Here is a 15,473-nt window from a genome sequence, read left to right on the forward strand (position 1 = left end):
CATACGTTGGCAGCATATGGCCGATATAAGAACTTTTACGTTGAGTTCTTCCAGTATAGAGACATTTGTTAGTATTGACTACGAATCCCTTTTTTTTTCTTTACTCATCCCTATTCATTTCTAAATTAAAAATTGCATTTCTGCAACTCGAAGTATAGATAGACTGATTTCTCAACTATTGAAAACACTTAATTTTACTTGGTAGTCATTTTTGTCGTGAACGTGGGGTAAAAAATATGCTAGTGCTTATGTGATTTTATTATTATGTTGATTGCGGGATTATTTTCTAAAGGTGTTTTCCAATTACTGATATACTTTATTTGTTGCAACAGGGAGGAAAAACATTTTTGAGAAGGAAATATGGAAGCTTGGGTATTTTCAGGGCTTATGACCTGTCCTTGGTCGGTTTAAGTGGCCACATTACACACTGTGTAACATTCACCATTCTACCCATGTTTAAACATCCACATTTCCTCAACTCTTTCATATGTTGGCTTTTGTGAAGTAAAGGAGCTAAAAACCTTTATCATGTGAATGAGATTCATCCGGCTGAACCAATTCACCTACTTGACAGCATCTAAAAACACATTTAAATTTTCATACTTCTTCTTATACCGGTTAGTTAATTCAACAATGTTTTGAGTGTATGCAAATGTTTGCAGACCGGCTGGATTTCCTCCCTAGGGACTTATTTAGATATAAATTTGTCATTTATTTTGTTTAGGGAAAATGGAAATCTAGATATTTACAGGGCTTATGACACGTCATTGGCTGATTTAAGTGGCCACTTTACGCACTGTGAAATATTCACTATTCGTAGACATACTCAAAACATTGTTGGACTGATATAATTTTTCGGAAAAATAACATGTTTTATTTTTCTTTCATCTTGTGGCGGTAAAAATCATCGTTTCACATGCGTGTTTTATTGTATCATCTATTTTTTTAAGAAAAGATAGATCTGACGCGTTGGTTGACTTTTCAGGTGTTTTCCTTCCTGTTCTTTTTTATGCTGTACGTCCTTGGAGTGGGCTCCAATGTTGCCATGGCGTCGTCCATAATCACGGTGTTCAGGGACAAGTACCCGAACCTCAAGGGTTGGATGGCAGCTACCATGGTCGCCGTGTTTGGCTTCAGTGTTGGCGTTGTCTACATTACTCCTGTAAGTACTTTTTATATTATTACTATAACCGAAATAAATCTGTGAATTTTTTGGAAACATATTTGAAATAAAATACAGGCAACCATCCAATAATTTCTCATCACTTACTGTGCATTCGAAAAAAATCATCAACATTACAATAGTTAGGTCATATCACTACAACCATTTTTATTTATTCATACAAATACATTATGTACTACGAAAAAATGATAATAACGTATCCCAAATTCTATGAGGCCAAGAGCCTTGTGTAGAGTTAGGATACAACATAATGAAAAGTTGAAGCATTAACATGTACATTTTTAAATAATGGCATAAATTAAAAATTATAACATAAACACATATTTCATAATATTAATACTAAACAAAAATAAATTAAAAAAATAATAAAGTTAATGAAAGTTTTATCCTCTCGAGTTTACAATGACAGATCAGAAGCATTGTAAATGTTTAGATGTCCACATTATCTATTCAAAATCTCTTGAATCGTTGAAACATCTGTCAAAGTAACGAAGTTAGCAAAAAGTTTGCCTCGTTTGAGCAGAAGGTAACATTAAAATAAAATCATCATAAAAAGTAATGTTTTGAAAAAATAGTATATTTTGTTTTCCTGTAAAGTTTGTTCATTTTTAAAACATTGTCTTTAAGTTGTGAATCGTTCAGAATGGAGCAGATATTTTTAATAAGCTCTCGTGAGCTGCTATTTGCAAGAAATATGTTCGTAATTAAGACCAGGGAAGGTATTCAGTTGGCAAATAATGCAATGTGGTATGCAGTTATGTTGAGGGGTTGCGCACTCGGCTAGTGGAGCAGGCGCCGCCGCCGGGGGGATGGTGGGGGGGGTGGATGGGTGGGGGGGAGACGGGGAGAGATGGGAATAGAGAATCTTCAAGTTGGAGAGCCACGAATGTGTAGGTGCAGTAAGAAGACTCGAGACGATTGCTGTGTTTATAGTTTGATAATGTAGGTCAGATATATCAGATTAACCTTAAAGTTTAGAGCGGCAAAGTTTTTAAATATTTAAACTTCCATTGGGCTATAGCCAAGTAAATATTTACAATAAAATTAATTGAGAGAGTACAGTAATAAATATATACTAAATGCTCCATCATCCGTCTTCTTCATTCCATATCCTATTTCCCACCTGCTGACAAGCCTCCTATAAGAAGATGCTTAGTGGGTTAAACTTTTATTAACTTACAATATTTGAGTTTGTCCAAATATTTGTAGACAAAAGATTGGATTTCACCCGCTCGAGAGTCATTAAGGTCTGGTCCAAGAAGAAGTTTAAAAATTAGAAAATTATTTTTAGGCGTTGCCTAGTACGTGAAATAGTTCAGTCAGATGAATCTCTTCACAGCAATAAAGGTTTCAGCTCTTTAACTTCACTAAAATCAACAAATGGAAGAATTGAAGAAATATGGATGTTAAAACATTGGCAGAATGGTGAATGTTACACAGTGTGTAAAGTGGCCACTTAAACCAACCAATGACAGGTCATAAGCCCTGTAAATGCGTAGACTTCCATATTCCCCTTTTAAGGTATTCTCCATCCCAGTTGTAATTTGTTCTATTAACTTATTAACCTTTATTTTAAAGGTTGGTAAGAAGAAATTGTCATTTGGCAATAAGCCCGCTAGTTTACAATTAACATTACATACAAAAAATAAATAAATCGATTAAATAATACATTTAAAAAAACATATTTATGTCATAACTTTTAATTTTGCTATTATTTAATAATGTACATGCTTCCACTTTCCATTATGTTGTATCCCAACTCAACCTAAGGCTCTTGGCCCCATAGAGTAAGGAATACGTTTTTTTTGTGTTTGTATGAATAAAATAAAATAAATAAATAGAACCGATAGCAAGGTTGTGTGTCAAAATAAAATGATATCGCAAGTATATAGGGTTAGCATTTTTAAGTTGATACCTTATGTTCAAATACGACCAAGAATTAAAAAAAATGGTTTAGCTCAATTTATTCATCAATAGGTGCGAAGGTTTTCACGGTCACTGTTTCCAGTGTTTTTTTTAAAAAATATATTTTTAATAATAATTTTAATAAAGACGCTGGATTAAAAGTAGTTTATGTTGGAAATAAAATATTAAATTTAGACAACTTGGATCTCTTAGAAATTTAAAAAGTGATTCATATTAAGAAAAAAAAAACACTCCTGTCCAGTTTCGAAAGTATTCATCTCAAACTTTCACCTTTTGACGGAATTTTTTTTTTGATTTATTAGCTCCACATGTAGTATTTAGTAAACATGGATAAAATAAAATAAGAAATAATTCATTAGTTACGTAAACCTTGACGAAGAAGTTGTTTGCTTCAAAACCGGTCGCTGGAAAAAAATGAAATATTGGTAGTAAAAACAAAATTGTTTTATTTATTTTATTAAATATATAATAACTTGTACACAAACTGCAAAAAATAAAATAAAAATTATAATGTAAAACTAACAGCTGTATTTGCACTAATGCTTTAAAATGTGCAAGATGCTACGCATACCGACACCCAAAATGTGCTGGAACAACTACTGAAAAATATGGGCAAAGTTAAAATGTGCAATATTGTATTTTTAATTCGTTGGTTTCCATATTTCTTCTCAAAGAGATTGTTCACGACCGCTGAAAAAATATAATTTATATTATCATTTATCTTTAACTCGAAAATAATAAGATACGACCATTAATATATATGTATTTACTGGATGCCGCGCTATGTACCCGTCATGTGTTCCATTCAACTGTGGTTCCGGAACCCATCTTGTACTTGGTGGGAAATAATGTTTTACGCGCGGCGGTCAGTAAATGTGAAGCAGCGTAAAAGTGAGTTGAATTCACAGTAATCCGACAAAGACAGTTAGTCTTTTTTACTCTACTCCGCGTTTTGCACGGCATGATGCGACATGGAACATAATATGAAACATCATTTATTTAATTATACCTCAGTGGAGACGCCATGATATTTTCATTATTTTTTTCATCTACCTAACTGGTATCTGATTCGCTGAGCGATTAGCCAATTGCAAATCTGTTTTTAATGTGATCAGATAACATAACATAAATTGTTTTCATTAATCAAACTGGAAATTAAAATCATGATAAAATGTTGGTGTTTTGATTATTTTCAAATCACATTTAGTTTCCGATCGTAGATGCAGATACATGATAAGATTAACTTGCTCAGTGAATCATAAAATAACAATAAAAAGAATTGTAATTAGTAGTTTGGAATGATTAAATAAACAAATATTAAACGTATTTATACATTAGATACAGAATGAAAAACATATATGAATTTTGTCACGTATCTGGAAGGAAAGAAAAATACAGTTTTAAGTGTACAATAAAGTAATCGATTTGCCATGTTTGGTAATCTACAATTTTTTCAATATGTTGATTTTTATATGTATTTCTATGTCCAGGCGGATGAAGAATACCTACAGTTCTGTTTATGAAATAGAACCATAAATCCGTACGAGTGCTTTCAACTCGATGGATGCTCTCAGCTGAAAATCCTGGCTAAGGATATATGTGGTGATCAGCTTCGTTGTGTGGCGGTTTTTTTTGACGACATTTGTTTATCACAGTCCTGGGTTTCGAATCCTTGTAAGATGGACGTGAAATATGAATTTAAAGGTTTTTGAACTGAAATATTTTATTGTTCCTAGACTGGCAACGGAGGTGTAAGACTGATCACCTTACTTTCACGTAATAGATTATTGAACTGAGCTCGATTTGCGAATGCATCTTGATTCCTATTTTTCTAATAGTAATTTATTTACTATAATACTAGTACCTTTAAAATGATTTTTTCTTCTTCAAAGTTTAATTCAAATTTTAAAGGAGCCAATTTTTTTTTTCTCTGTGATGTAACCGGCATTGTAAATTCCATTAAATTAATTTAATATGAATATAATCAAGATATTTTTTGTTATCTTTAAGCCAATATTAACACATTGGAAAAAAAATCTCATAAATAATTAGCTAAAAAGGTATAAAACATAATTTTTCATTAAATATTTTGTCCACTTGGATTTCCAAACATGATAAATTATCGAAAAACCTGACAAAAATATATTAAATATTTATTTAAGAGAAAGAGATGTAATCTAACTAGATCGCTGAGCAAGATACACAGATAATTTTAATGAGATGAAAAGAGACAGTTATTGACAGGCATTTGCTTACTCAGTTACCACATAGTTACTCAAGGGAGTTTATTCAAACAGCATGTCAAAGGTTAAAAATACTTTCAAGCATTTTTTTTGGCCAGAACACCCGATTTGAGAGGTGAACAGCCCATTAAAAAAGTAGAAGAAGAAGCAGTTTTTTGTGAATTTCAAATATATTCACAAGCTGAAAATGTTTGACGAAAATAGTGAAATTCGTACCTCGATACATGATATAACACATAAAAAAATATTTTTTTAATAAAAAACGATATATTTGTGTTCTTCTGATTCACCCAAATATTTAATTTTAAGGGCCATTTTCAAATCACCTAAATATTAGAAAATGGGAATCAAGTTGGGGTACAGTAGGATTTGAACCACGAACCTTTGGTCCGTGAGTCCAAGACACTAGCCACAGGATCACAACCCGATTAAAAAAAAATAACGCATACATAATGTTAAAAAAATATGAATTGAACAGTTTTTCAGTTAATCACATAAATTATATTTTTATTGGGGCTGAGTTAAGTTTGGTGTGTGGGTAATAACGTAAATGTGTGGTTAGTGGTTAGGTTACGATTTTAAATCCTGACTTCATATCTTGTAACATAATCTTATCATGAACTTGTAATGATCTAGGATGCAGTACTTAACTGGGTAACCCTTATACCACTGTGTACACACAGAAAAAAAATAGTTAAAAGGCTTATTTTGGAGCGTTTAAATTCGATGACTACTATCTCAGGTAAAAATCTTGGGAATGGAGATCGATAGAGATAACTCCACTTCATTGTGTAATAAATAGCGTGTTCGCCTTCCATTCTTGAGGTCCTGGGTTCAATTCACGTAAAGATTGTCGCAAAATATAAGTTAAAAGGTGATTTTACACTAGAATATTTAGACTGTTTCTGGACAACCTAAAGCATAAGACTGATCACCTTATTTTCCGTGTAGCAAAAATTATCTAGAAACGCCACTATTGGAGTGACAACGCAGTGCGCAATGCAATGATAGGAAAAGGATGATGATGTTTTCTCTAAAAAAAAAAATAGTAGTGCCATACGCACCACAATCTGGGATAGAACCAAGGAATATTTTGGAATTGAAAAAAAAATTAGAGCCCTTAATTAACTCCGCTTTTTAAAATACGAAAAACGTGACGTGGTATAAAGGGTTAACGCCTAGCCGCCTACTTAACTGCAGGCGACTATGTCGTAATTAAAGACTCGTAAAGTGAGCTGAGTGGTCGGCGAGGGGTGTCTGAGTGTTAAAGGGGTTGGGAGGAGTAGTGAGGGAGGGGAGGGGGAACTAGGGATGTTAAATCAAGAATTTCAATTAACAGATGGAAACGATAGTTAAATGAAAATTGACTCCATTTTTATTTTACGTTGACATTGTTGTTATATCATAGACTGTAGACTCAATTAGCACAGAATGCAGCAGCGAGGCTTATTACGGGAGTAAAATAATATACTCACATCTCACAACATTTTCGAGATTTGCACTGGTAAATAAGCCCAGAGAGAATAAAATACAAGCTTTGCTGGGCAGTATTCAAAGACCCTCATGGAATGGCTCCAAGATACCTATCGGACCTTTCTATTAGGGAAAATTCATGTCAAAAATAATCTATTCTTAGGTCGGCATTTGATTCAGGCAGAGGAAAACTTTATGAAAAAAGGTATATTGTTAAGTGTCCTCGGCACGGGTAATCCCAGTTAGGTCACATTATTTTTATTATTAATCATAGTTTATAATGGAAAAAATATGAACAAATAAAATAAATAAATATGGGCAGAACAATTAATGTAACACAGTGTGTAAAGTGGCCACTTAAACCAGCCAATGACAGATCATAAGCCCTGTAGATGACTAGATTGCTATATTACCTTCTCTAAAATGTTCTTCATCTCTGTTGTAATATGTTAATATGACAGCTCTACAGGGAGTTAAATGCAGTCCTTGTTGGTAACTATTTTTATTAAAATATTACATTAAAAAATATTTTTGCCTTAAAAGGTCTAATTACAGCAATGAATTACAACACAAAATACCCAAGCTTGAGATTACTTTTGTATCCTAATCAGAAATAGAACTTGGAACATGTCTTAATCAGTACCTTGGGGTGCATAGGGCACTGCATTGGTTAATGCAGCGTATATTGATAATCTGTTACCTGAAGGTAAAGTAATCGTCTTACGCTTCAGATGCTAGTCCAGGAACAATAAATATTTCGGGGTAAAAAAATTTCATGTCTAGCTTCCCGAAAATTGAACTTGGGACCTCAAGTATGATAGGCGAATGCACCAACCATCACACTATGGTGGAATTAATCCCACTTGATTTCCTTTTTGAGGAGGGTAGCCATCAAGTCAAAAATGCTAGTCCAGAGTTTTGTTTTTATTTCACATACAGAATTGTATTCATCATCCAAACATGACAAACAATTAAAGCGATTACTTAAAATTGTGCATATTTTGTGACATAAGTTTTAACTAATACTTAAATAAATTTGATTTTCCTATTAATTCGTGTAAGCGAAAAAGCGTGTATTTTTCGTTTCATAAATAAACGTTACATAGTAAAGTACTCCTCTTGAAGGTTTGTTTTTGTTTTGGCGTACAATAAAATCATGTACAGTTTGTGTGAAAATATACTACTGACTTATAGTTTGCGGTAATGAAAAACTATAGAAACAATTCGAAAAAAATAAAGACAGGCATATGTAGTTTTGTTCGCGATTGTACGATAAAGACCCACTAATGGGTAGAAACCGCGTCACATCCGGTTGGGGGAAAATGGAGAGGAAATAAGAAGGGAAAGAGGGGGAGCAACTATAGAACTTAACTGTTTTATATTATCAGTAAAATGTTGTGGTATTAAACACAACTTTCCTAAAGGCACTCTAAATATGACTTTGACTGTTCCCGTATTCTTGTGAGATATTGTATACACGGGTAGCTAATGGTTTTAATTTTTTCGTAATAAAAATGTATGTCTTGTTATTTCTTTTTATTCTTTTTTTTGTTTTTTTTTTTACAATATGCATAGAGGTAAAACAGAGTATTAAAAAAATAAGGATAATTACATAGCAATGAAATACATATTAATAGTAAAAATAGTAAACAAAAATCCCACAAAGGCATGGCCTTAATGAATATTTGCTCCCATAATTAATAAACCGTCATAATATTTTTGTGTAACATAAGAAAGAGAAAATAAAATATTCTATAAAATATATATAATAGTAATTAAAAAAAGGAAATAAAAAATATGAAAAAACATAAAAATATTCCTTGTTAAAGGGGCAACAAAATATATCATATAAAAAAAAAAGAGTTCATATCTTTAGTTTGAATCCAGGATAATGCGTGTTTTTTAAAAGAAGGAAAATTTTAAAAGTTTGGAATCAATTAAATGTTATCAGTAAAAAAGAGTTATACATTTTTGGGCCTATAAAATATGCATGTCTCTGTGCGAGCCTCGTTTTACAATGTGGTATTTCTAACACACGATGCCTTCTTTGAATTACTTGTAAATAAATTTTGGTTCTTAAATATATATTTTAAACATTGAAAACAATGTATTTGTCTTATGTCTAAAAGTTTAGCTTATAATTGAGATTTTTGTGAAGCACAATTTTTAATATAAATTTTTGAACAGTTTCTAATGGTTTAGTTTACTCAGGTATGTTAATTTGGTATTTTTTCACTTCCAGTTAGTCTTAGATATTCCGGTTAGAAAATTGCTATCAAGTTGTAGTTGAACGGTGAGCGAACCTCGGACCTGAGATGGATTTAATATTTTTACTGCAACTAAAATGGCTCAATCTATCCACCGTAATTCATAGTCCTAACGCTTCTTTGTGAAACCGCTTATCAGTTCATGGTTTACCTCTTCGTCTTTAATCTTCAAGCACCCTCTTAACTTCCATCCACAATTCCTCATTCCTCTGTAGCTCATATAGTGTCCACGAGGCTCGACTGTGGATTTATTTCAAATCCTCTGTCAATGATTCTTTTATAGTATCTCTGACACATAACAACAGAGATGACGGACATTTTAGAGAAGGGAATGTAGAAGTCTTAGCATCCACAGTGCTTATGACCAGTCATTGGCGAATGTGTGGTAAAACGATGTATGATAGGTGCACAAATGTCGAGATCCGTGAACTGTGTAAGGCTGAGACATGCATTATCGACAGAATCAAGAAAGGCGTGCTGCGTTGGTTTGGACATGTAGAGCGTATGGACAACGAAAGAACGGCTAAAAGGATCAATGATGCGAATGTCGATGGAGGCAAATGACGAGGAAGACCGAAAAAGACATGGCACGATCAAGTTCATCAAATAAGAGGAAGCGGGGTCTGTATGCAAAGATAGAGTGATATGGCGTTATATCCTCTCTGCTTATCCCTACGGGGAAACGGCGTGATGGTTTGTTAGTTTGTTTGTTGTATGGCTGGTTTAAATGACCACTTTACACACTGTGTAACATTCACAATTCTGCCTATATTTGAACATCTTTATTCCTTCGATTCTTCCATTTGTCGACATTTGTGAAGTTAAAGAGCTGAAAAATTTATTTTTGCGGGTGAGATTTATATGATTGAATTATTTCACCTACATACTAGGCAATTTTTATACTTCTTCTTGGACCAGGTGGATTTATCAACAATGTTTTGAGTTTGTCTAAATTTCTGTAGACAAGGACTGGATTCAACCCCCTAGGCAGCTATTAATACTAACATATTACAACAGAGATGAATAGCATTTTAATGAAGGGAATGTAGAAGTCTCGGCATCCACAGGGCTTGTTGTGACCTGATCTCTGTATAAATTACGCGTGAATTCCTTCAAATGTTTCCCTCTTCTCCATTTTTCTTTATCCCACCTCCTGTTTTCTCTCTTTATTCCCTTTTCCCATTGAATAGTATTGATTGAATTAATTTACATACAAATTTCGCCATTTCTGTTTTTGTATCTATTTTTTTTCTTAATTCATTTTCTCTCAAATACGTTTATTAACAATCATTTAAAAAACAATTTTATTTTATTGGTTGATGAGGAGTAATTGCCGTTTGGCAATAATTTATCTAATGAACAAATAATTTTTTTAAAAAATGAGCCCGCAAAACTACCACAAGACTACAATCCGATTTTCAACTATCAACAAAAGATTTTATGGAGTTTCATTGACTATCATATTTTCAACGTATCATATAACAATGTATTTCATAAACTATGTTTTGCTGCTTATATAAGTTGTCATTAAAGTTTTTAAGTAGTGTGTTCGGGAATCATGTTTAATTGACCTTTTATTAAATTTTCAGGGAGGGCAATACATTTTAAATCTCGTCGATCATCATGGAGCTTCATTCGTCGTTTTCTTAGTAGGAATTGGGGAGCTGACTGCTATTTTATGGATTTACGGTGAGAATAAATATTTATATTGAATAAAACGGATAATTGTTATTATATTCACAAATTTATATCAAATTGGCACTGTAGGAGTTAATGTCATCAATCAATTATTGCTCGTCATATGGGATAAAATTACTCACTGGATTATCCAGGTACTGCCCATAGTCACATGCAGCCCAACTGTATCACTTATCAGCTTAAAGGAGAATAATGTATCTGAACATTGCACGAAATGCAAAACCGACTAACAGAGGGCGCTGTCGAAAGATTATCAAACAAAGAACAGAAGGCAGATCGCACTCTTTTCCCCGCCGACAGCCTCCTAACGAATGCGTGCCATTTAATATCTGTAGCTCTTATGATTATTCTTACCTTTGTAAGCTCAGTGATAAATAAATCTTATGTAAGTTATTTTCTTAGTTACAATAAATGTAAAAAATATCACCAGTACGTAAAGTCATATTCAAATATCAGTAGATATTGGACCGCAGCGAGTCTCGCAGGGCACAGGAGTCCGGGAAGAAGGGAAGCAACCGCCTTGGTCGTGTCGGATGAAAGGACAACAGCTAGTGTTTAGTGCTGCCACATACCATAGCTCTTATACACTTGTACAGGAAATCAAGGAGACATAAGTAGACTACAACGCTAACAAAACAAAATTTTATAACTGACGTCAATGTACAAGTTACCATATTTAACTCCAACAGTGGAAGTAAATAAAGAGACAAAACTATTACACTTGAATATTTAGAATTTAAGACGCTCAAACAATTGATAATAACAAATACGAACTAACTTATAGATACGGAAATATATATGGCAAAAAACAGAAAACAAGCCAAGAACGAAGAAAATTTGAACATAGTTATGCAGAAAGCATCGAGTCATAGAAAAGTGAAACTGAGATAATAGTGCTTTTGTGAAAGAACTGAATAATTATGTCTACACAATAGTTGGAATGTTTTTGACTTTAAAAAATGAAAACATTCGTTTGTTTATATGACAAACAAGAATTTAATTATGTATTTGACCAGGTTCAATGATTTTTAAAGAACCGTAAGATTTTTCTAATGCTGTGGATGTTTTTAGCAAATTGAAAAATGTTGTTTTTGTAATCGACACCATTTTCAGAAAGTGATTAACACAGCTTTTTGTATGAAAGCGGTCTGGCTGTTTTTAGCAGACTTTCAAGTTGACCTTACTGCATCTGATAACATTAATATCTATTTTTTTCAAAATTGTGGACTTGCTGCTTTCTGCATAACTACGTTTATTTAGTAATCGGGGACTTAAACTGTACAATGCTTTAACCCGAGAAAGTAAAAACAAGAAAAAGTCAACTTTTACCCTCGGAGCTAAACATTATTTTATTTGCAAAAGAAAATAGTAAACTTTTTACTAACAAATTATTGTGCTATATAATAATAATCCGAGAGAGTTTTTGCATAATTTTAAAATCAATTTTTTTAAAATCATCACCGCGCACTGTTCAAATTCTCATTAAACCAATAATTCAAAATCACCAGACTGATCTATGGGTAACACGAACGAATGTCTAAAATATTTTCTTTCGGTTTTAGGAGTCCGCAAAGTATGCGACGATATCGAATTCATGTTGGGGATCAGTGTCGGCTTTTACTGGAGGCTGTGCTGGGCCATCATCACTCCCGCGTTGCTTATAGTCGTTTTCATCTACTCCCTCATCACTCTGGAGCAGATAATGTACAACGGGGTAGAGTACCCCGCCAGTGCTATAGGTCAGTATTGTGATTTTTTTGTACCGCTATTCTACAGCTCTCATTAGAACAGAGCGAGATCAGAACGAGACCCAGCGATCGCTATCGACTGGCAACACTGGAGTTCCTGAGTTGGCAACGCTGATTTGACATCTCCGAAGAGACTCCCAGACCACACTGCCTTCTTTCAGTGTTTAGCATGTAAATTCCTTCAGATAATAAAGGGATCGTGAGTATCAATTTAGGGTAAATATTTTGTAACATGATCCGAGTTAATCTCACAAATCCCAAATCAGTTTAAAATAGTATGCGCACACACAGTAAACCTACAGTGCTTTATAGCCATCGAAAAAATAACGGTCTACATCCCTTGTTGTTTAATTAACTATCTAATTATCAATTGCTCGAGTATTGTTAGAGTTTTATACTCTGTTGGTAAGTTTAAATTAAAGTTTTAAGTAAATCAACGCAAGATCATCTAAATAACTAGAGTCGTCTCTTCCAAGTGTTAACACGGTCCTTCGAGCCGGATCCAGTATTGGCTTTGTCAGCGTCACGTTGCATTTTTTACGTTAAAGTAACATTTTTTAAATTACGTTTACGGATGTTTTATTTTGATAAGTTATGCAAAAACAGATAGCATTTGTATTTTATTGTAAGTTGATAATTATTTGTAATTTTTTTTTTTTTTTCACTATTTGTAATTTTTGTCACCCATACGCAGAAACACCATTATGATTGTTGACTACGAAGTTAGCTACAGATTATCAGATCTGTTAAAGACATTTTAAATTTATCTCCTGCTTTTAACTTTTATTTTTTTTTTTTTTTAAAGAAAAAGAAATATTTGCGTTTTTATGATTTACCCAAATATTTAATTTTGAGGGCCATTTTCAACGAGTTGAAAATAACTCACTATTAGAAAATGAAATAGAGTTGGGGTAGAGTGGGATTCGAACCACGGACCTTTGGTCCGTGAGTCCGAGACACTAGCCACAGAACTACAACCCGAATATACTTGTAAAAGCAAAACTTACAAACACATATTGAATCATCGTAATTTTTTTAGAACATTTGCTTACCGAAGTTTTTATAATTACTTAGACAGACTGGAATACTTTCATATTTTTAGCCTAGAATTTCAGCTTCTTGAATGGTCTTTAACAATTTTTTCCAGTAAGATGGATGCTCAAGATATTTTATCTTAAATAAACATTAATATTCCGAATCGTGACACTCGCACTAACACTTTATTTGCCACGGGAAACTACAGAACTAACACTAGCTTTTTTTCAGCAACACCTAAAATGCTTGGCTTTACAACGAAGAATCGAAAAATAGCTCGGTGGATATATTCCTATAGTACCATAAAAGTGAAATACTCGTAATTAGCTCACTTTTCGACAGATAAAACCTACCGACATGACAATGTCTCAACTCTCATAAATAAATATCACCTGCATGTATATTTTGTTGTTAAGTATTTTGAGGTTTTTTATATTTATGATGTTAGTATATTTTTAAGTAATTACGGCTTATATACCAATCAACAAGGGTTTATAAAATAACCCGTTGATTAGTTTAAAAATGAAAAAGATATTTAATTTCAATACTCCGATGTGTTTTTCAACCAATGTATGACTTTTTTTCAATGTAGGGACGTTTCTAGCTTCCCATGATTAACTAGTGATTTGATCAATCATTAAGTTTTAGTGGTTTGGTGTAATAAATAAAATTTCCTTCTTTTAACGGCATTATTTCTATTTTAGTTCTAGTTTGTAATTATATCAAAAAGTACACAAAATGAAAACCACACAGTGAATAATTGTTAATTATGTCGTAAATAAATAAATTACAACTCCCTACGAATTCCCCCTTGAAATGAAAATATATCTTTACTTTATTAACATTTCCCTCTTCTAAATTGAATTTAGGCATGATTAACCTTTCTCAAAAATGCCCCCTCGTAATAACATTAAGTTGCCTTCGAATTTTATACCTGTATGAATACGCAAGCTGAATTCTTACCCCATTATACTGTCTTTAGCTTCCTATATGTAGATATATCATTACCCGCATATAAACTCGTACATTTATATAATAGTATGTGCGTGTTCAAAGGAAAAATACCACAAGCATTAAATTAGCTTACTAATTCTATACGACCGAATACTCTCCTAATTTTTTAACCATTGTTCGAAAGTTTACAAGAAAAGAAGAATCATAAATAATATAAAAAAGCCGTAATCAGGCAGTAGTTGTAGTTTTCGTTTTTTAACTGTACTGTAGTCGAAAGATTTAGATCAGAGCTTCGAGATTTATTATTTTTTTGCAATTTCTACACTTCCAATATTTTTTTAAAATACACAAATCATATCGTGAGGAAGTGCATATGAAGAACATTCGGAAAAAAATGATCTCATCGAAAAAGGATAATTTTTACAGGAGAGCAAAAACAAGAATAAAATGATGCGATGTGTTCCTTTGTTGATCGATTTCTAATACAATTATTCCGTTATCGACGATACCCCCTATGTTTCTTTCTAGATTGAAGAGGCAAGGGGCCTGTTTTGATAGATTTAATAAAGTTTACAATTAGATAATTATTCAACATGAACATTCCCGTTACACACATAATGGTGCATATGGCACTGAATTGGTATACAAATTGCAGCGTATCTTGATCAATTTTGATACACGAAGGTGAGATGATCTATTTTACGCTTCAGGTACCAGTCCCGGAACAATGAAATATTCTAGTGTGAAAACACCCTATATAGTAAATATTTCATATCAATCATGTCGGGAATCGAACCCGAGACCCATGCATGGTAAGCAATTGCACTGACAATGGTGTAATGACACCACGAGGCCGAGTTTGTATCCAGGAAAATAAATTACATTGATATGTGGGGTTCATGGTCCATCGATCGATGCCGCACGTGCTAAATAATTTACCTGAAAG

The 15,473-nt window shown here is 33.0% G+C and overlaps 1 protein-coding gene across 3 annotated transcripts in view; it reads left to right on the forward strand.

Annotated features, from left to right (window-relative positions):
- LOC148276431 (sodium-dependent nutrient amino acid transporter 1-like) overlaps window positions 1-15,473 on the forward strand; it is an 86,709-nt gene that overhangs the window by 58,778 nt on the left and 12,458 nt on the right. For all 3 annotated transcript variants that reach the window (XM_088234280.1, XM_088234281.1, XM_088234279.1), the window contains 3 exons: window positions 986-1,162; window positions 10,682-10,781; window positions 12,353-12,529. In XM_088234280.1, the coding sequence (XP_088090406.1) occupies window positions 986-1,162; window positions 10,682-10,781; window positions 12,353-12,529 (454 nt within the window). The remainder of the gene's footprint in view (window positions 1-985; window positions 1,163-10,681; window positions 10,782-12,352; window positions 12,530-15,473) is intronic.

This window comes from Micrasema longulum, unplaced genomic scaffold, assembly GCF_059751315.1.
Source record: "Micrasema longulum isolate JH-2025_06_02 unplaced genomic scaffold, ASM5975131v1 h1tg001218l, whole genome shotgun sequence".
Taxonomy (NCBI): domain Eukaryota; kingdom Metazoa; phylum Arthropoda; class Insecta; order Trichoptera; family Brachycentridae; genus Micrasema; species Micrasema longulum.